Source organism: Podarcis cretensis, assembly GCF_951804945.1.
Source record: "Podarcis cretensis genome assembly, chromosome: 3".
NCBI classification, from domain to species: Eukaryota; Metazoa; Chordata; class Lepidosauria; order Squamata; family Lacertidae; genus Podarcis; species Podarcis cretensis.
The window spans coordinates 12,922,341-12,943,554 of record NC_137172.1 but is presented as its reverse complement, the minus strand read 5'-3'; the positions used below and the strand labels follow the sequence as shown (position 1 = coordinate 12,943,554).

General features: G+C 47.8%; 1 protein-coding gene across 2 annotated transcripts in view; it reads left to right on the top strand.

Moving 5' to 3' along the window:
* ACYP2 (acylphosphatase 2) overlaps window positions 1-21,214 on the top strand; it is a 67,948-nt gene that overhangs the window by 35,780 nt on the left and 10,954 nt on the right. The window contains exons 4-5 of one of the 2 annotated variants that reach the window (XM_079969101.1): window positions 3,541-3,591; window positions 8,380-8,464. The exons of the other annotated variant lie outside the window; for it this stretch is intronic. Of the exons in view, the coding sequence (XP_079825227.1) occupies window positions 3,541-3,591; window positions 8,380-8,449 (121 nt within the window). The 3' untranslated portion in view covers window positions 8,450-8,464. Of the gene's footprint in view, window positions 1-3,540; window positions 3,592-8,379; window positions 8,465-21,214 lie in introns of those variants that run through there. 2 annotated transcript variants of the gene reach the window in all.

Here is a 21,214-nt window from a genome sequence, read left to right as displayed (position 1 = left end):
CTTTGTTGGCAAGGTGATGTCTCTGCTTTTTAAGATGCTGTCTAGGTTTGTCAAGCAGGCGTCTTTTAATTTTATGACTGCTGTCACCATCTGCAGTGATCATGGAGCCCAAGAAAGTAAAATCTCTCACTGCCTCCATTTCTTCCCCTTCTGTTTGCCAGGAGGTGATGGGCCCAGTGGCCATGATCTTCGTTTTTTTGATGTTGAGCTTCAGACCATATTTTGCGCTCTCCTCTTTCACCCTCATTAAAAGGTTCTTTAATTCCTCCTCACTTTCTGCCATCAAGGTTGTGTCATCTGCATATCTGAGGTTGTTGATATTTCTTCCGGCAATCTTAATTCCGGCTTTGGGTTCATCCAGCCCAGCCTTTTGCAACTCAAGGCCATAATACCTCTTCCAAATCATGCCCTCTCTCTAGCGCTACCCTTTGTCCTCCTCAGGCCTGTTTGTTTGGCTGGAATATGTCCTTGAGGAAGAAAACCCCTTTAAGTCCGTGAAGTGAGGGATTGCTGTTTGCAGCAAGGAGGTGAATGGGGGGGGGGTCATAGGAGAGACTTCAATCTTCTCACCATCTACAGCTACCCCCTTCCTCCTGCTAGCCTTGCACCTGCTGAGCCTCTCACCACTAGGCAAGCCAGACCCAGCAGCTGAGAGCAGCAGTAGTCTTGTGACCTCTGCACCTCCTGCCAATGTACATCTTCTGGCCGTGGCAGTGGCTACAAAGCAGAGATGGAAACCTCACCACTACAGTTGTTGAGTGGCTGATTGAGTATCCAACAGGCTCTATGGCACATTAAAAGAATATATCACGGATCAATGTGGAAACAAGACAGATTAGATTTAGGGATGAACACATGCACAGCTGGCATGGACAGAAAATAGACTGAATGGTCCATTCCTACTTTCACCTGAACATACAGAGGATTCTTATTCACACATATGTTAACGGGATGGAGGCATTAAAGGGAAAGAATGGCATGGAACACACCCATATTTTCAAGCAACCACTTTTACTGAAACCCAACAAACGTGGCAATGATGCTTATTGCCATTGGCTACACCAGGCATCCCCAAACTCAGCCCTCTAGTTGTTTTGGGACTACAACTCCAACCATCCCTAGCTAACAGGACCAGTAGTCAGGGATGATGGGAATTGTAGTCCCAAAACAGCTGGAGGGCCGAGTTGGGGAATACCTGGGCTACATAGTCTAGGTGTAGGGAACCTTCGGTCCTCCAGATGTTGCTGAACTACAACTCCCATCAGCCCCAGCAAGCATGGCCAATGACAACCCCTAAAGGTAAACGTAAAGGGACCCCTGACCATTAGGTCCAGTCGTGACCGACTCTGGGGTTGTGGCGCTCATCTCGCTTTATTAGCCGAGGGAGCCGGCGTACAGCTTCTGGGTCATGTGGCCAGCATGACTAAGCCACTTTTGGCAAACCAGAGCAATGCACAGAAACGCCGTTTATTTATTTATCTATTTATCTATTTATCTATTTATCTATTTATCTATTTGCACTTTGATGTGCTTTCAAACTGCTAGGTTGGCAGGAGCAGGGACCGAGCAATGGGAGCTCACCCCGTTGTGGGGATTCGAACCGCCGACCTTCTGATCGGCAAGTCCTAGGCTCTGTGGTTTAACCCACAGCGCCACCCTTGTCCCATGACAACCCCTAAAAGGTAAAGGTAAAGGTACCCCTGCCCATACGGGCCAGTCTTGACAGACTCTGGGGTTGTGCGCCCATCTCACTTAAGAGGCCAGGGGCCAGCGCTGTCCGGAGACACTTCCGGGTCACGTGGCCAGCGTGACATCGCTGCTCTGGCGAGCCAGAGTCGCACACGGAAACGCCGTTTACCTTCCCGCTGGTAAGCGGTCCCTATTTATCTACTTGCACCCGGAGGTGCTTTCGAACTGCTAGGTTGGCAGGCGCTGGGACCGAGCAGCGGGAGCGCACCCCGCCGCAGGGATTCGAACCGCCGACCTTTCGATCGGCAAGCCCTAGGCGCTGAGGCTTTAACCCACAGCGCCACCTGCGTCCCATGACAACCCCTAGAGGGCAACAATTCAGCAATATTTGGAGGGCTGGATCCTTACACCTGATATAGACTCCCTGAAGCAGGGTGCATTGTTTCAAGTTAGTAATGGTCATGGGTGGGTGAACTTGGTTGGTCTAGAGGTCAAATGAGGTCATGGGCCTCTTCCAGAGGCCACTTCTGGGGGCAGAGACAAAAGTGGGCAGGGCAACAGATGAGAGCCTCCTCTTTGTATGGTAGGCATATTCTAGCCTTGCAAAAGCCAGAGGTTTCTCCACACATAGCTCTGGGGAAGGCAGAAGAGGGCTACCCCAGCAGTTCTCTCAAGCTGTTGATGGTCCATTAAGTGTGTTCCTTGGCCTGAACTTCCTTGCATCCCCACCCCTGTTCTAGGTGATTTAGGTGTTTCCCAGCCTTGGGTGTCCAGCTGTTTTTGGACCACAACTCCAATCATCCCTACTTAGCAAGGCCAGTGGTCAGGGATGATTGGAATTGTAGTTCTAAAACAGCTGGAGACCAAAGGTTGGGAAACTGATTAGGTTATCCAGGTGCTGGACAATGGCATATTCATTGGTTTTGGCCATCCCTGCCAATCACCAGGCTTTGCTATGTACTTGACTATGGAGATGAATGCCTAGTCTATAAGGCCTTTTCATTCTTCAAATCTAAAATTTACTCTAGGATATGCTTCTTTGATTGTACACAATGCGTGGCTGGAGAACAGCCTTGCGAAATCTGGAGCAGTGAATATTTTGACAGGTAGCTGGATGGGTTTCAGGTTCCGTATTGTTTCAGAGTGCAAATTAGGTAGGCTTGCCTTTCAATGCAAACTTAATCAAATATCTCTACTCACCTTCCCCCCTAGAGAAAAAAAAAGCCATCTCTCCATTTTGAGAGCAGCTTTTGCACTCTAAACCTGTACAGTTCTCTGCTCCTGCACAATCTTTGAACATGTGCAAAAAGGAGAGTGACAGACTACAGCTCTATGCTGTAACAACTACCTCTTTTCCTCTGTATCTCTTGGCACATGTGTAAAGACTTTTGGTGGAAGAGAGGAGAATGTGATTTGCCACATCTTTTTGTGCATGCCAAAATTCTGTCCGATTCCCAGACGTGTCTGGGAAAACCTGGACGTACGGCAACCCTAACATAGGAACCTTTTATGCCTAAACTGTGGGGTCATATTTCAAATTATTTTTATTTATTTATTGTCCAAATGACAGGTTGAAAGAGGCAAGATAGTTTCCAGAGCGTCTCTTGATTCTTTCAAGGACTTGCCACTCAGCCACCTGCCAGTTTTCTCCTCCTACCTTCTCTATTTTTTTTTTAAAATTCCAAAACATTAGCAGCCTCTAGCAATCACCTTATCAAGGTTTTCCATTATCTGTGGTCACTGGAATGCCTGGAATCCATCGCTGGACTCCACAAGCCCTTCACCACAGTTGGCCTTACTTTACTTGCTTCTCAAATTCAGTTGACTTCCAGTTGTGTTCTGTTACCCTAGGGATTCATGCCATGAAGCCAGGAATGAGTGCTATTTAAATACTAGTGACAAGTGAGTTGCTAATTCCTGATATTTTTGTTGCATGGCTCAGTGTTCAGTATTCAGCAGCCAACCTTGTGTGCCTACAGTGCCTGCGTCATTACCGCATAGGGAGATAATTCCTTGCTTTGGCTTTTTGTACTGTGGTGCTTATCCTTTCCTTTGCTCTGGGGTCTAAGCTAAGGTTACCAGATTTTTTTCAATGAATCCGGGGACACTTCAATCAATCAATCAATCAATCAATCAATCAATCAATCAAATACTACTCTTTCAGGACGTTGATACTACAGCAATGGTGGTGGCAGAGGGGCAGCCGCCGCCTTGACCTCAACCACCACATTTCCCCTTCCTCCGAGGCTTCTATCTCCTTTTTCCATGAGTCTGGGCAGCCCCTAACTTGTTGGTTCTTTGCTGGTGGTGGTGGGGAAGCGGTGCGCGGTGCGTCAGGCATGGAAGGTGGAGAAGGAGGGCCAAGAGCGGTGGCGAGGCTTGGGCACCGCGATGCCTCCCTTCCCATCAGGGCAGCCCCAATCCCATTCCTACTTGCATGCAAGCAGGAGGGGGCAGGGATCCCTCAGCTGGGAAGGGAGGCTTCCTGTTGCCTAACTGAGAGATCCCTGCCCCCTCCTGCTTGCACACAAGCTCTGATAGGCAGCGTGAAGCCTCCCTTCACAGCTGAGAGATCACTTCCCTGCTCCTGCTTGCACGCAAGTAGGAATTGGGACTGTGATGGCCTGGGAATCCGATTCAGAGGCTGAACCGGAGGAATCCCAGCCTGCACAGGAGTCCCCGCCTCCAGGGCCGGCTGAACTGGGGCAGGGCCTTGATTCTGAAGCGCCTGCACCTGTGCCGGATCCTCAGGAGCAGGAACCAGGTGAATCCACTCTGGCTCCAGAGGTGGTTGAGGACTCAGTGCCTGCAGGTGAGTCTCCCCCTGGGCCCTTCAGCCTCTCCTGAACTGCAGAGGCTCAGGGCAGAGAGGCGAAGGGAACTGGTTTCTCCCAGGAGGAGTGCTCGCCTTAAGGCCAGGAGAGGCGGGTCTCCTGGGGGCCGGGACCGCCCCTGGCCTCAGAGAAGATAAAGGCCAGTCAGCCCGGTCCCAGGTTGCGGGAGCAACGTCGTTGATGAGCTGTTTCTGCCAGCATCCAGTCCTGTTACCCCCAGAGTTCCTGTCCTTGCCCGGCTTCCCGCTGTGGACCCCGCTTCGCCCGAGGAGGACCGTCTGCCGACCCTCAACTCAGGTCCTGGACCTCGCCCCACGGTAACATCCCCCCTGGACCAGCACAGGGAGCCTGCTCCGATAGGCAGAATGAAGCCTCCCTTCACAGCTTAGTTGCTGGGGTCAGGGAAGGTGGAGGCAGCCCAGAAGCTGCATCTTAGAGCCCCTGCACCACCATCATATGGGGACTTCCGAGCAGCTCCTGAAGCCAGCCAGAGCCAACTGCTCCGGGCTGCTGAGACTGCCGCTGCTGCGTTTCCCGGGGACATTAGATGAAATCCGGGGACATTCCGGGGATGGAATTTGCCCGGGGACTTATTTGCAAATCCGGGGACTGTCCTCTGGTAACCCTAGTCTAAGCACATCCCCACTTGCATCAAACAATGCATCCAGCCAGTTCACTGGAACCCAGATGAGCATTGTAATACAGGGGCAAATGCCCTTCTAGATGCAAACTTACACCCACAATAGCTGCATGTGTAGAAGGACATTCTTCTTCAATGCAGCAATTGTGTTCTATTGATGTTTCCTTAACTTTGCTTCCCAAAAATATTGTTGTCAGTGCTCCCCAGTGGCGTAGCATGGGTTGTCAGCACCTGGGGCAAGGCAAGTAATTTGCGCCCCTGCCAGGTAGGGGCAGAGAGCTGCGAGTGCGAGCGCCCCCCCCAGATGTTGCGCCCAGTGTGGTCGGACCCCCCTGCACTCCCCACGCTACGCCACTGGTGCTCCCCCCCCCCAAAAAAAAATGTTTAGGGGCATTTTCCTATTCATATTAAAATACTGCCCCTCAATGAGGCCAAACTTAGATTCAAAAAATGTTTAGGAGTATGCAAGGGCGGTATGCAAGGCCCATTCTCATGTTGCCACCCTCTCAACCTCATGTAGAGGGGACACACAACAAAGGATCTCAGAAGATGATTGCAGGGTCCAGATTGGGTCATATAGGCGGTCCTTGAGCGGTTTAAGTCTTTATTGGTCAATGCCAGCACTTGACCAATCATACTGCTGCATTGTTTTAGGACAAATCAGACTGCTGCATTCTGAATCCTGTTGTTCTAGGACCAATCAGACAGCTGCATTTTGGATCCTATTCAACTCAGTACATAACAATCAAATCCTGAGGAACCCCACACTGAAGGCTCCATGGGGCTGAAGAGCCCTCCCTAAGCATCGCCCTCTGGAAATGACCGCCCAAGTAGGACCGGAACCACTGCAAAGTAGGGCCACCCACCCCTAACTCAGCCAATGTATCAAAAGCCACTGAGAGGTCGAGGAGAATTGACAAGGACACATTTCCCCTGTCTCTCCTGACTGAGGTCACCATACAAGGCGAGGAGTGGTGAGAAGTTCCAGGGGCCAAAAGTCGGTGAGAAAGCGCTAATGACTCAGGTGATATTTGTTCATGGATGCACAAGCAGAACATAAACGGAGGCAAGCAGGATTCCCACCCCCCACCAGCATCAAATTCCCAGAAAACTGTTTGTACAGAACTCCAAAGCTATGCTTCTGGGGTGCCTCCATACTAGGTTTTTCACTTAATTTGCATGCTTGTTTTATTCAGTTTACATTCCATGTTTGTGAATTGTATAGTAAGTGCAAATCAGGTAAAGGTAAAGGAACCCCTGACCATTAGGTCCAGTCATGGCCGACTCTGGGGTTGCAGTGCTCATCTCGCTTTATTGGCCAAGGGAGCCGGCGTACAGCTTCCGGGTCATGTGGCCGGCATGACTAAGCCGCTTCTGGCGAACCAGAGCAGCGCACGGAAACGGTGTTTACCTTCCCACCGGAGTGGTACCTATTTATCTACTTGCACTTTTGACGTGCTTTTGAACTGCTAGGTTGGCAGGAGCAGCGACCGAGCAACGGGAGCTCACCCTGTTGCGGGGATTCGAACCGCCGACCTTCTGATCGGCAAGTCCTAGGCTCTGTGGTTTGGTTTAACCCACAGCGCCACCCGCATCCCTGCAAATCAGGTAGGTTCACATAAAAAATGTGAATTGACCCGAGTTCCCACCCGCCTCCCTAGCTGCAAGCCATGGATTTTCATCAGCTTGCCACATAGTTCTGGCCCCAGATTCACGTGCGCTTATTTTGCTTGTGGAGCGCATGGATGGATTGTGGTGCATACGTGTGTTCCTTTCCTCTGCAAGATCTCTCCTTCCTGGAATATCGTTTTACGTAATTACTCGGCGCTTCCGGCCCAAGGACCAATAGCTCTGGGTAAAGCGATGCCTTCGGAGTACTTAACAAGTTTCAGACCTAACGAATCCGAACACTTAAGAGAGCCCAGGGGACGCTGCTCTTGACAGTCTTATGGGTGCCCTGAGCTAACCTTGCAAAGGCGTCAGGGGGAAGGCAGATGTGCATGTAAAAAGGGTCAGGACTGAAAGCTTTTTGCCTTGACAGCTTTAGATGAATGAGGGCTTTCAGTCCGAGATGCGTTCCCCTTCCTCCCTGCCACCTTGAGTGCTGTTCAGAGGAGCACCAGCATGAAACAATAGCACTAAGAGGACCTCCAGAAAATGCTCTTAAGTATGCTCTGCCTATTCCTTTCCGGCACTGCAGCGGCCATTTCTTCTATCAGGCGTGGGAGGGCGAATGAGGGCGTAAGCTCCCCTCATGTGCAAAGGAAGTAAATTGAACTGGGATTGCGGGGAGAGGTCTGCTTATCCAATGAGAAAAATGCACAGCTGCCCTGGCCATGGGAATAAATGAGAAAGCCTGTTCATATAGCAGCTGCATGTGCCCATTGGAGCATCATGCGTCCCAGCTGGAGCAGGTGTGGCGCAGCAGATTGAGCGCAACAGTCCACTTCTGCATTCAGTTCTTCGTTTCCTTGGACATCCCATGTTACTTTAGAAGTGAGAGGAGGGGTTTCGCTCCAGGAATGGAGGAGAAGCTCTGTTCAGTCCACAATTGAAGGTGGATCCATCTACTTCACTCTTCCCGATGTGTAGAAAAACACATATCTTGGGGGAATGTGTATGATAATCATATATTTGTGAAAATAACATACAGAAATGATTTATATTGGGCAAAGTTGTCTGTCTTCTGTTTGAAGACCTCCATTGAGCAAGACCTATCATATCTTTAGTTAACTGGACCCAAGGTCAAACTGCTGTTACTGTCAAGAGGTTTCTCCTAACGTTCAGCTGAAATCAGTGGCGTAGCGTGGGTTGTCAGCACCCGGGGCAAGGCAAGTAATTTTCGCCCCCTAACCCGTGGATTTTCGCCCCCTAACCTGTGGATTTGTGCCCCCTAACCCTACCCCCCAGATGTTGCGTCCGGTGCGGCCGGGCCCCCCCCTGCACCCCCCACGCTACGCCACTGGCTGAAATGAAAACAAATGTAAAGGTAAAGGGACGTCTGACCATTAGGTCCAGTCGTGACCAACTCTGGGGTTGCGGCACTCATCTCGCTTTATTGGCCGAGGGAGCCGGTGTACAGCTTCCGGGTCATGTGGCCAGCATGACTAAGCCACTTCTGGCGAACCAGAGCAGCGCATGGAAACGCTGTTTACCTTCCTGCCAGAGCGGTAACTATTTATCTACTTACACTTTGACGTGCTTTCGAACTGCTAGGTCGGCAGGAGCAGGGACTGAGCAAAGGGAGCTCACCCCGTCACGGGGATTCAAACCACCGACTTTTTAATCGGCAAGTCCTAGGCTCTGTGGTTTAACCCACAGCGCCACCCACGTCCCGAAAACAAATGTAGTAAATAATTAAAAAAGGACATTCTTTGCACTGTAAAAATGATCATTTAGAAAGGAGATTTGATCAGGCATACTTCCAAGCTTTTTTCTCTACAACCTTATGGTCTGGAAACTTGCGTCTTTTTCAACAAAAAAGAAAACTGGGATCCTAAGGCTGCCAAATTCTGCACCGTTTACCAGATGCCGCACTTGTGTTGTCATTCCGTAGATGCAAAAAATAGTCACATGTCTGATTTAAGGCACTGTACTGTGCAAGGGGTCACCTTATGCACGGGTTACGTAGGTGCTGTTTTTATGGAGACCAAAGATCAGCCGGCTGCATTCTGACATGCATTCCTTCTCCTGCTGCTGCCTGCCCTTTTTCCTTTTTCCTTCCCTGCCTGGTGAGCATACAGCCTTTCATTCATTCAAAGGTCTAGCTTTAAAAGCCAGATCTGAAGCTGCTTCTTTTAAATTCCAGGACAGCCAGAGTAACCTTTGATTCCACAATTCAGTTTTCAAATGGAAAGATTGCAGGAAGAAGCAGACAACCGGGGAACGGGCAGAAACAGACAAACAGAGTGATAAAGGCAGGGTTGGAGAGCCTCCTCTTTTGCTACATTCCACAAGTCCTAAATATCTCCAATTTTTCATAGTTCTCTGTCCCAAGAGCTGCAAAGTGGTGGGTTGTTTTGTTTTTAAATAAACCTGGGCTTGCCTTGATTCAATAAAAACTATAGATGCATGCAGTTAAAAGTAAAAAAATAAAAAATTCTTTGCTTTAAATCTCTCTCTACTTCCTGGTGCATTTAAAAATATATTACTTCTAACCGCTTTAGAGAAAACTAGAAAAGTAGTATCTATTAATATTTAATTGAATCAGATCTTTCCAACTCCCTGCTGCAACCACGTGATTTGCCTTTGTCTTGATAAAGAAGAGTGCTTCCTTTTCGCCGCCATATACATAGTTGATTTCTTTGTGCACGTAGCTAGATCTGAGCCCAGTTGCCTTACTTAAACTGCGTATGAGGAGCCTTAGATGTCCCTCCCCATTTGTGGTTTACGAATGTCAGGAATCCACTCCCTAGGATTGGAAATGTCTATAAATTAACTCTCCAAGTGCGCGCTCGCAAATCCTATGATCTGATCGCTTGCACATTTCCTAGGTAAAGTGCTGTCAGCCAGGACAGCTGAGGCAGCTATGTATTATTTAAACATTGACTGAGAGGGAGGGGAACACACCATCATGCATTAATCAGGATCATGCGTATGAATTTGCTTATTGCCAAGACAGCTTTGATAGGCGCAAAGAGCCCCCGAACAGTGGGACAGAGGAAGATCCCTGCTAGGTCAGACGAAAGGCCTATCTGGTCCAGCATCGTGGAACTGTAGAGTTGGAAGGGATCATGAGGGTCATCTAGCCCAACCCCCTGCAATGCAGGGATTATTTGCCCAGCATGGGGCTTGAACCCACAACCCCAGGATTAAGAGTCTCATGCTCTACCAGCTGAGCATGTTCCATGCTATGGCCAAGCAGATGCTTCTGGGAAGCCCACAACCAGGACACCACATCAATCTCTCTCTCCCATTATTGTTCCTCAGCACCTGGTATTCAAGTTTGTTACTTCTGGAGGTAATAGGTAAAGGTAAAGGGACCCCTGACCATTAGGTCCAGTCGTGGCCGACTCTGGGGTTGCGCCGCTCATCTCGCTTTATTGGCCAAGGGAGCCGGCGTACAGCTTCCGGGTCATGTGGCCACCATGACTAAGCCGCTTCTGGCGAACCAGAGCAGCGCACGGAAACGGTGTTTACCTTCCCACCGGAGCGGTACCTATTTATCTACTTTGACGTGCTTTCGAACTGCTAGGTGGGCAGGAGCAGGGACCAAGCAACGGGAGCTCACCCCGTCGTGGGGATTCGAACCACCGCCCTTCTGATTGGCAAGTCCCAGGCTCTGTGGTTTAACCCACAGCACCACCCGCGTCCCACCATCTGGAGGTAATATACAGCCATGATTCCTATAAGCCATAAATAGCCTCATTCCCAGATCCAAAACACCCACCCACCCGACTCACACATGAAAACAAAGACCACTACAGCCAACCACAAATGAACAACCACACCCTAGGCCAACCCCAACCTCTCTCATCACCAAAGGAACACAAGTGAACAGCAAAGAACCTGCACAAGCAATGCTGACACCAAACCCTACATATACAGTGGTGCCCCGCAAGACGAATGTCTCGCAAGACGAAAAACCCGCTAGACGAAAGGGTTTTCCGTTTTGGAGGCGCTTCGCAAAATGAATTTCCTATGGGCTTGCTTTGCAAGACGAAAATGTCTTGCGAGTTTTTCCGACTTTTTTCCCCTCCCCCCCCTTTTCTAAGCCGCTAAGCCGCTTATCTGCTTATCCGCTAAGCCGCTAAGCCGCTAAAAGCCGCTAAGCCGCTAATAGCGCTAATCTGCTAAGCCGTCAATGGGCCTGCTTCGCAAGATGAAAAAACCGCTAGACGAAGAGAATCGCGGAACGGATTCTTTTCGTCTTGCGAGGCACCACTGTGAAACATCGCCGCCCAACCCCACCCATCTTCCCCCCCTCCACCTCTTTCCCCCTTTTCTTCCCAATTTCTCAACAAATGAAACTGATTTGCAAAAATTTTACATGGAAAAATATATACATTGGTACCTCAGGTTACATACGCTTCAGGTTACAGACTCCGCTAACCCAGAAATAGTACCTCAGGTTAAGAACTTTGCTTCAGGATGAGAACAGAAATTGTGCTCCAGTGGCGCGGTGGCAGCAGGAGGCGGCCCCATTAGCTAAAGTGGTGCTTCAGGTTGCGAACAGTTTCAGGTTAAGAACGGACCTCCGGAATGAATTAAGTACTTAATCTGGGGTACCTTATATACGAGAGAGAGAGACATTGCACACTTTTGTAAATCAAGAAAATCTTTAATTAAAAATAATAAAATAAAAAAAATATCATGAATCTGTCTGGTCCCCATTTAAAACCACCTGAGTTGGTGGCTGTCGCCACACCTTTTGACAGCAATTTTTTTTACTTTCATTATCCAGGGGTGCCAACTTGGGCCCCAGGTTATGGGTGCCCAGCGCAACATGACGTCATGACAAGTGTGGTATGACATGATGACGTCACGTGGCCTCAGAACCTGGTGGCACCGGAAGTCAGGTTCCGAGGTCTCGCAAGGCCTCGGACGTGACTTCCGGTGCTTCGCGAGGCATCACAAGTTGTGGTTCAAGGACCCGATCCCTGCATAGTGGAATGAAAACACAAGGACACGTGATATAAGGTTAATGGGCAAGAAAAGGCCACAACTTTATTGATTACAGCAAGTGAAAAGGTATTGGCTTAGGCATTGGATTACGTCAGCTGACTCCACCCCCTCAGAGAGGGGTGAGTCTAAAACAGGGGGGTTTATTCACCAGTAGGTGGAGCCTGTTGATGCTAATCCAACTATAAGCTCTCCCCTGATGTCACCGAGGGTCGTGCCATGGCCTCCCGCCACGCAGGCATCGGACAGAATACACGACCGCCGGATTCCTTTAACGGAATACCCAAAAATTGAAGGCGTAGGCGATGGCCACACCTAGCCCTTCGACACACCACAACACATTATTCCAATGCCTAACCTACCCACCAATACCATGAAAGTTGTGACGATCGCTACGAGGTAGGCGAAAAAACCAAAAAGCCTAATGCCAAATGGAAAAATTCCTACCAGGCCCCCCGGACAACCAGGGCGACCAACCTAAGGTCCATAGCAAGGCCAAAAGAAAACTGAAACCCTGCTCTAAGGGAGTGGAGGGCAGGTGACTCGCGACGGGACGACGAAAAGTGAGGCCGGGAGGCTGGCGTCACAGCAATTTAGGCTGCTATACACGCCCCCTCGCAGGCACCTGGTTGGGTGCCTGCCCGTGGGCGTGGGCGCCAGCCAGGTGAGTGGGAGGCAGGGGGCTAACGCCCCCTGCTTGAGGCAGAGTCCGGCTCCCGACCACAACTACTCCCCTCTCTTGCAGGAGGAGAGTCATTGCGTATGGGCCCTGCAGTGTGGGTGCTGAGCACCCACAACAAAACTTTTGTGGGTGCTTGGGGCCCCGAGGCCCCTAGAGATGGCGCCCCCACACTGTGAAGGACTTCCTTTTTCCTGTCCTCGTCAGCTGCATTAGACGGCCACAGGCTCTCATTTCAGGAGAGAGAAACTTCTCTCCATACAGCTTGTCTGCAGAACATAGCTTCCCCATTCATCCCAGTGGAGCCCACTGATCTTCTGAACATTCAAATCAGGTCTGCCCATTGCAATGAATGACAAGTGCATGCTCATGTGAGCTCTCTGTACCCATCAGGATATGCACATTACAATGGATTACTGTGTGGTGTGTATCTGTTTTGAAGTATGAGCCCAATTTCTGATCTCAGCAGTAGCTGCAGATACATCAGAGGAACCCCAGGAAATGATACATCTCCTCCAGCAGGGACATATGATGGACCATAAGAACAACACCGATCTGGCAGTACGGAGGCAATCAAATATCAACCAGATTGATAGCCAAGCCGCAACGCTGGCAGGTTATCCTTCTGCAGGTAGAGTCAGAAGCCCCTTGTGTTACCTCCAACATTTATTCTGTGAAAATAGGGACATCCGGTGGTGCTGTGGATTAAACCACAGAGCCTAGGACTTTGCGATCAGAAGGTCGGCAGTTCAAATCCCCACAACGGGGTGAGCTCCCGTTGCTCGGTCCCTGCTCCTGCCAACCTAGCAGTTCGAAAGTATGTCAAAGTGCAAGTAGATAAATAGGTACCACTCCGGCGGGAAGGTAAACGGCACTTCCATGCGCTGCTCTGGTTCGCCAGAAGCAGCTTAGTCATGCTGGCCACATGACCCGGAAGCTGTACGCCGGCTCCCTCGGCCAGTAAAGCGAGATGAGCACCGCAACCCCAGAGTCGGCCACGACTGGACCTAATGGTCAGGGGTCCCTTTACCTTTACCTTTACCTTTAAGGAAAAGCGGGACATTCCAGAATTAAATCAGAAACTGTAAATCTGGGATTGTCCCTGGAAAATAGGGACACATGATGGTTTCTCTGCCTACAATAACACATTCTGGCAATTTGCAGTGGTGACACTGAAGCCCAGTAGAGTGCAATCCTGACAGGCAACCATAGTGGTACAGAGTTCAAGGCATATGGATCCTGCTTGCAGAGTCCTGCGTTCAAGACATACAGCATCTTACATGCTGGCCTCCAAGCATGTGCTCTACTGATACAGGACATTTCCACATGAGCCACTGTGGGGGAAATGGCAAACACAGCTCTCCCATAATGTTTGATTCAAGGCCTTCTCCAACCCAGACCCTCAACTTCCCCGTTTATTTATTTATTTAAATAATTTTTATTGAATGATTTTATGTTACAAAAAACAACCATACTACAGCCATACTACCACTAAATATAATTAAGAAGTAAAAATTACATACATCGATATTTAGTTTGTTATTTGTTATTTACCGTCTTATTTCCTCCCAAACATTTCATACAACAACACACATATGTGCAGATACCCACACACCCGCACACAAAATGATAATAATGAAAGTAAATATTTTCCCCCCTTTTATCTTCCAAAATCGTTTCTTCAACTTTGACTTCCTGTCAAGTCCCTTTGCATATATTTTATCTTACATTTGAATGTACACAAAACAATAAACCTTTCTATATAATTTTTCTAATACATTCTGAAAACATAATAAATCCTTAATTGTTGTCCACTTCCTTTTAGTTCCTTTATCACTCGAATGCTAGCACAGAGTCAAAACTATTATTGTATTTTTGAACGTATCTTCTATAACCATCCCATTTAACTTCCCCATTTATTTTAAGAGAGACTTTAGGGCAGCTCCACCTGTGCGAAAGCGTTTGTGTGAAGTTGTCGCCTCCACCGAAATCTCGCAAGGAGCCTTTTCTGGGTGGGCGAGTCCCATGTCTACTGGGGTCTCTGCAGGGTACGTCAGACATTGCTAGATGAGTGCATAGAAGCTTAAAGAAAATAAATAGGAGAGACCGAATATCTGCAAGTTGGTGAAATCCAAAACGCCTGCCCACACCTTCTTCTTGCTCAAGTGCAATAATTCGTATCAGATTCAGGGTAGAGTTCGATGCAATTTCTCTGCCACAATTTCAGCTGGAAGAACCAAACGCTGCATAAATAAAGGGCCGTTTCTCCCACATGAGTACAAAGGAAAATGATGTAAGCGGAGCAGAACCATTTGTACCACAATAGCAGAGGATCTGTCAGCACTCACTCCTATAAACTCTTACTTTTCAGGGGTTTACAGCTAAGCTCAAAAATATTTGGGCTGGATTGTAACTTCCTGTGCTGGCCTCCAAGCCTGAAAAGATTTCTTTTTTGAATTAAGTCAGAATCATTTTTGTTGTTTTTTTTTAAAAAAAATAAATTGCTTCCCTCCACAGAGAGAACAACAAACAACAAACAAAAACGCTGAAATTGGATTCTGGCCATTTGGGGGGGGGGGATGATGGAGGACCCCTTGCCTGCTGTAGATTTGAAAAAAAATGCTTGAATGCATATCTTTTACTTTCAAACGTATCGGGGTGAAATCACAATATGCATATTCCTGCTAAGTGATGATGGATTACAGGACTTTGTTGAAATGTCCTGGGCTCTTGTCTCATATCCGTAGGCTTTCTGGGACATAGGGCGTGGCCTTGTTTTGATACAGAAGCATAGTACAGTGGTACCTTGGTTCTCAAACGTCTTGGTTGAAATATGCTTGGAGTTGAGAGTGGATTTCATGCTCTTTATTCAGTTCATAGTAGTGAGGAGGAATGGAAGTTCCCCCAGAATGTCTGCTTTATATACATTATTTACACAATGGGCCCCACGTGATTTGCTAATTCCGGGATTCTCCTGTAGGCCAATCAGGTTGCGGATTCACTTCCACCTGGAGCTGGATTGGGTGGCTCCTGTGGACCAATCAGACTGCTGCATTCTGAATCCTATTGTTCTAGGACCAGTCAGACTGCTGCATTCTGAATCCTATTCAACTCAGTACATAACATTGGTACTTGAACAACTTGGAACCCAAACGCTGCAAACCTGGAAGTAGGTGTTCCAGTTTGTGAACTTTTTTTGGAAGCCGAACATCCTCTGTTTTGAGTGCCACACTTCCGTTTTGAGTGTTACACTGAGGTCTGTCTGTTTTTGCTATTTATTTTGTGGGTTTTTGTGGGGTTTTTGTTTTGTTTTTGTGACTGTGTGGAACCCAGTTCAGCTACTGATTGGTCGGTTGTGTGACTGCAGTACATTGTTGATTGCTTTCATTTTATGGATCAATGGTCTTGCTAGATAGTAAAATTCATGGTAAACTGCTGTTTTAGGGGTTGATTTTAAAAGCCTGCAGTGGATTAATTTATTTTGCATTACTTTCTATGGGAAAGTGTGCCTTGGTTGTGGAATGTTTTGGTTTTGGAACGGACTTCCAGAAGTTTGATAACCAAGGTACCACTGAACATCTTCCTCAGCATTGTCTCCTCTAACCAGCAGCTATTCTTCAGGATTTCTGACACAGAATCTCGCCCAGATCTGCTTGGAGATGCAGATGTCTGAACCTGGAACATTCTGTCTAACACTGAGCTATAGGTCTTCCCTTACATCTTTAAACTCACATTCCTGCCAGCACATATGAGTTAACATGTATGTATGATTATATTCCACCCGTCCTCCCAAAAAAGCCCAGGGCAGCAAAACCCACCTGTGATTTTAAAAATGCAATTACGGAAATAAGAAACGCAATTAAACAATTTAGAACCCATTAAAGACACCTGAAAACAATTGGAATCAAGCGTTTAAAGCAAATTTTAAAAAGAGGTGTCACCAAATCACGTGTCTGGACAGGTCCCCAAAACATAAAGGTTTTCAGCAGGTGGCTAAAAGAGTTAAGTGATGGTATCTGTCTAGTATCAATAGGCAGGGAGTTCCAAAGGTAAAGAAATGCCACAGTAAAGGAATGTTTCCTTACACATGTGGAAAACAATGTGTGGCACTTGTAGAAGTGCAAATTCCGCAGATCCGATTGGCACGAATGGGGCAAGGCGGTCCCTTAAGCAAACTGGTCTGGTATATGCATCATTGTATGCACTTTTGCATAATATAATGCCTTTATGTACACTGCCTTCACTAATATAAGCATTATTGTGCACACTTTCCCCCAATGCACACTTTTCTTGCACCCATTTATTTGGTTAAAGGTAAAGGGACCCCTGACCATTAGGTCCAGTCGTGACCTACTCTGGGGTTATGGCGCTCATCTCGCTTTATTGGCCGAGGGAGCCGGCATACAGCTTCCGGGTCATGTGGCCAGCATGACTAAACCGCTTCTGGTGAACCAGAGCAGCACACGGAAACGCCATTTACCTTCTCGCCAGAGAGGTACCAATTTATCTACTTGCACTTTGACGTGCTTTTGAACTGCTAGGTTGCCAGGAGCAGGGACCGAGCAACGGGAGCTCACCCCGTCGCGGGGATTCGAACCTCCAACCTTCTGATTGGCAAGCCCTAGACTCTGTGGTTTAACCCACAGCGCCACCCGTGTCCCATTTATTTGGTTAGAAGAGTGCAAATTTCAAGGGATAGCTGCAATTCAGCTTGCGCACTGGTTCAGCACGTGCAAATATGACGGAATTCCTCCCCATCCCTGATCAGAGACGATGGGAGGCGATGCCTCCGAGTTTCTAAAGCCACAGTAATACTCCGGGCCTCTTTCCAGCCCCTGTTGGAAACCGTCCCTGCAAGCTGAGCATGGAGTAGATAGTCATGTCCTCCTGCTCAGAGAACGAAAGAGCCAAACGTGATATCACTTATATAATGCGAACAGCCCTTCATCATTTATTTAGCATATAAATAAATAAAGCACAAGGAAATGGCAGAAGCCGCGATGAGTCTGGCGGATTAAACGCGGGCCACCAGACAGTTTCCTTCTTCTTCTTCTTTTTGCAGCTTTTCTGACCTGGCTGTTACGACACTTCAGCCTCCAGATTTGGTGGCTGAAAGGACCTTTTACCATCTGTCAGCTGCCACCATCCCTGGACTGGAAAATCCTGGCCACAGGTTATCAATGCGCTCTTGGTTGCCATCTCACCCTCAGGATTGTGGGTGCCCAGCGCTGCTATGTGGATGCGCAATGTGACAGGCACATGCCTGATGTGTGACATCACACGCAATATGTCCCCTTTTCCCTGGGGAGGGGTGTGGACTTGGAGGCAGAGAGACTGTCTCCGTGTTCAAGCTCCACCCCCCAGAAAAGGGGCCTCACTGGCTGGCTCCAGAGGGGGGTGCTGAATTGCTTCTCGGGGGCAACGCTTTTTTCATTGACTTTGTGGGTGCCCAGCCCCCCCATTTACCGTATTTTTCGCTCCATAAGACGCACTTTTTTCCTCCTAAAAAGGGGAAATGTCTGTGTGTCTTATGGAGTGAATGTGTGGTCAATCGCTGGCTCCCTTTCTGGCCCTGCCCCCTTGCCCAGGCCTCCATTGTTGAATGTTCTGCAAGTGACTGGCTGATTAGATTGTAAAAACGGTTCCCTTCCTTTCCTAAAGAAGCTGCAGAACTGTGAGTTGAACCCCATTTAATACAGGATTTTTTCCCTTTGCGATAAAAGCTCAAAAACTTTGAACTGATGCTCAAAAAAGGGGTCTTTTCCCCTTTGCAAAAGAAGCTGCACAACTGTCAGCTGATCCTCAAAAAACGGGGCTTTTCCCCTTTGCAAAAGAAACTGCACAACTTTGAGCTGATCCTCAAAAAACCGGGGCTTTCCCCCTTCCCCCCTCTAAAAACTAGGTGCGTCTTATGGAGCGAAAAATACGGTATATCATTGTGGGTGCCCAAGCACCCACAGCCCCTTGGATTTGGCTCCTATGTATGCACTGATAACCTGGAGACTTGATTACAGTACTATAACATACTCAAAAGAACAGGCTGCTGGCGACATAAGCCGGTGAGGCGTAATGGTTAGAGTGTTGGACCCGGACCTGGGAGACAGGGGTTCGAATCCTCACCTGGGCATGAAGCTCACTGGCTGACTTTGGGCCAGTTGCTCCATCTCAGCCTAACCCAGTGGCGTCGCAAGAGGGGGCGGTATGCCCCAGGTGCCATGTCTGGGGGGTGACAAGAAGGCATCCCACGAGGTGCTCACCCCGCTGCTCCCGGGTGCAGTAGCCAGGCCCAGACAGAAGGGTGGGGGGCCATATGGGCCACTTGGCCCAGGCCTCCGATACCAAAGGGGGCCTCGGTCAGCAAATTTATATTTTCCATCATGTCTCTATATGCAGATACGGTTCAAGCCTTGAAATAAAATTATTTGTCAGCATAAATTTTGTGAAACTTATTTATATATAGTGGTACCTCGGGTTAAGTACTTAATTTGTTCCAGCGGTCTGTTCTTAACCTGAAACTGTTCTTAACCTGAAGCACCACTTTAGCTAATGGGGCCTCCTGCTGCCGCCGTACCGCCGAAGCACAATTTCTGTTCTCACCCTGAAGCAAAGTTCTTAACCCGAAGTACTATTTCTGAGTTAGCGGAGTCTGTAACCTGAAGCGTATGTAACCTAAGGTACCACTGTACTTACTTATTTATAAGGCTTCAGTTATCCCCAGGCTAAAAGGGGGGGGGGCACATTATCTACCTGGCCTGGGCCTTTGCCTGGCTCTACCAGGCCAGGTTCAAAGTTATTCCGCAAAGTCCTGAATGACTTGGGCTCAAAGTACTTTAAGGACCACCTGGCTCCTCAGTCACGGAGATCTTCTGATGGGAGATTCTGGTGGCTTCCTCATGCCCCATAGGAGTGGGTGGCCTTCACCAGCAACCAAGCTTTTAGTATGGTGGCCCCTGCCCTGTGGAACTCCTTGCCAATAGAAGTCAGTGGGAGTCTTTCCTGCTTTTGTTTAGACACCTTTTTCAAACTTGTACTTTTTAGACAAAACCTTTGGAACCTGGTTTATTCCCCCCTCCCAACAGAATTTATTAAAGTTTGAAAGAAAATATACAAACGTTAATATTAAATACCCAATATCGTTTTGTCATAAGAAACTAATCTAAACAAAAATACAAACCCAAGGGGAGGCGGAGAAAAGAGTAAAAGAAAAAGAGAGAGAGAGAGAGAACTTTGATTCTTTGTCTGTCAGCTATATATAGACCAATATATAAACCAATATTTTCTTCAATCCTCAAACCCAGATATCATAAGTTCATTTTATTTTTCACGCAAAAAAGTCTATAAGGCATTTTCGATCTTTTGTAAATATCAACAATGATTTCCCCCTGCTTAAACATGTCAGCTTTGCCATCCTAGCTAAGTCCAATAATTTTAACATCCATTCCTCCACGGTAGATAATGATGAATCTTTGGAAATGATTTATTGACATGTGACCAACGTTTTTGCTGATGTTATTATTGCAATATTGTGCTTCATGTTGAATATCGCCTTGTTATATTTTCCATGGAAGCACCAATAATATTTAAATAAAGAACACAAAGAATCAGGGACAGCCAATCGTTCCATGTACTTGAGCGATCTCTCCCTTCCTCCTTCCTCTCTGATCTGCACCTCGTTCCTCTTCCGCCTTTTGATCTGATATTCCAAAGTCTGCACTCCTCTCCTTGAAGTATAACAACACTCTTCCATCTATGGTACTCACATTCATGCTTTTTTAAAAAAAACATTTTCACCGATTAATTTTTATTACTTCTCCAAATTTTTCACGGATTAACAACAAATTGCCGTAATTCAAATTTAACACAAATTTAAAAATTGACTTTCCACCCCCAGTTCAAGCTGCTTCTTTCCCCTCCTTCCTTTGCTGCTCACAATAAAATGTTTTATACGATTCATACTGTGATCAAACAGCTTCTTAGAACAACTGGGTGGAGCCGGTGTTAATCTTTTATCGCTGAGGCAGCTATTGAGGCAGTTCGTATGTTTCTCGTCTTTGTATCTCCTGCGGCTAAATGTAGGAGCCAGCTGAACAGAAAGTCATTGCATTTGAGGTGATCTGGAAGTTTGGCTCAAGGCAGGAATAGGCAAAACTGCTGCCGTCCAGATGTTGTTGGACTCCTCTGCCCAAGCCAGCATCCGGGATGATGTCAGGTCAGGGATGATGGAGGTTGGAGTCTGGCAACATCTGCCAGCCACTTGGTCCTCGGTGTCTAATCTGTGATGAATCATTCCCATATGCAGTGGTGTCCAGGAGAGCCAGATTTGATGAAGTGAAGGACCATGAGGGCCGACCAAAGTTGTTAACCTTTTTTTAGGATTGAAGTTGATGAGCTTTTTTAAAGGATTTTACTCCAGAAAATATACTGCCACAGGGGCCAGATTAAATCGACTGCCGGGCCGGATTAGGCCCCTGAAATAATGGACTTTGGACATGCCCATCATATGGAGTACATCACTTGATGCTTCTGTCATCAAGTGACAACCAGCTGTGCCATTTGGACTGGTGTTATGCTCTGTTTGCATGTCAAGGCCCCAAGCCCCTGCTATTTGATGAATAATAAAACACACGGACACCAGTATTTTGGGTTAATGGGATAATTAAGGCCACAACGTTATTGGTAACAGAATGTGAGTGGTGTTGGCTTAGGCACTGGAATTGAACCGACTAAATCTGACTCCTGCCCACCATGCAA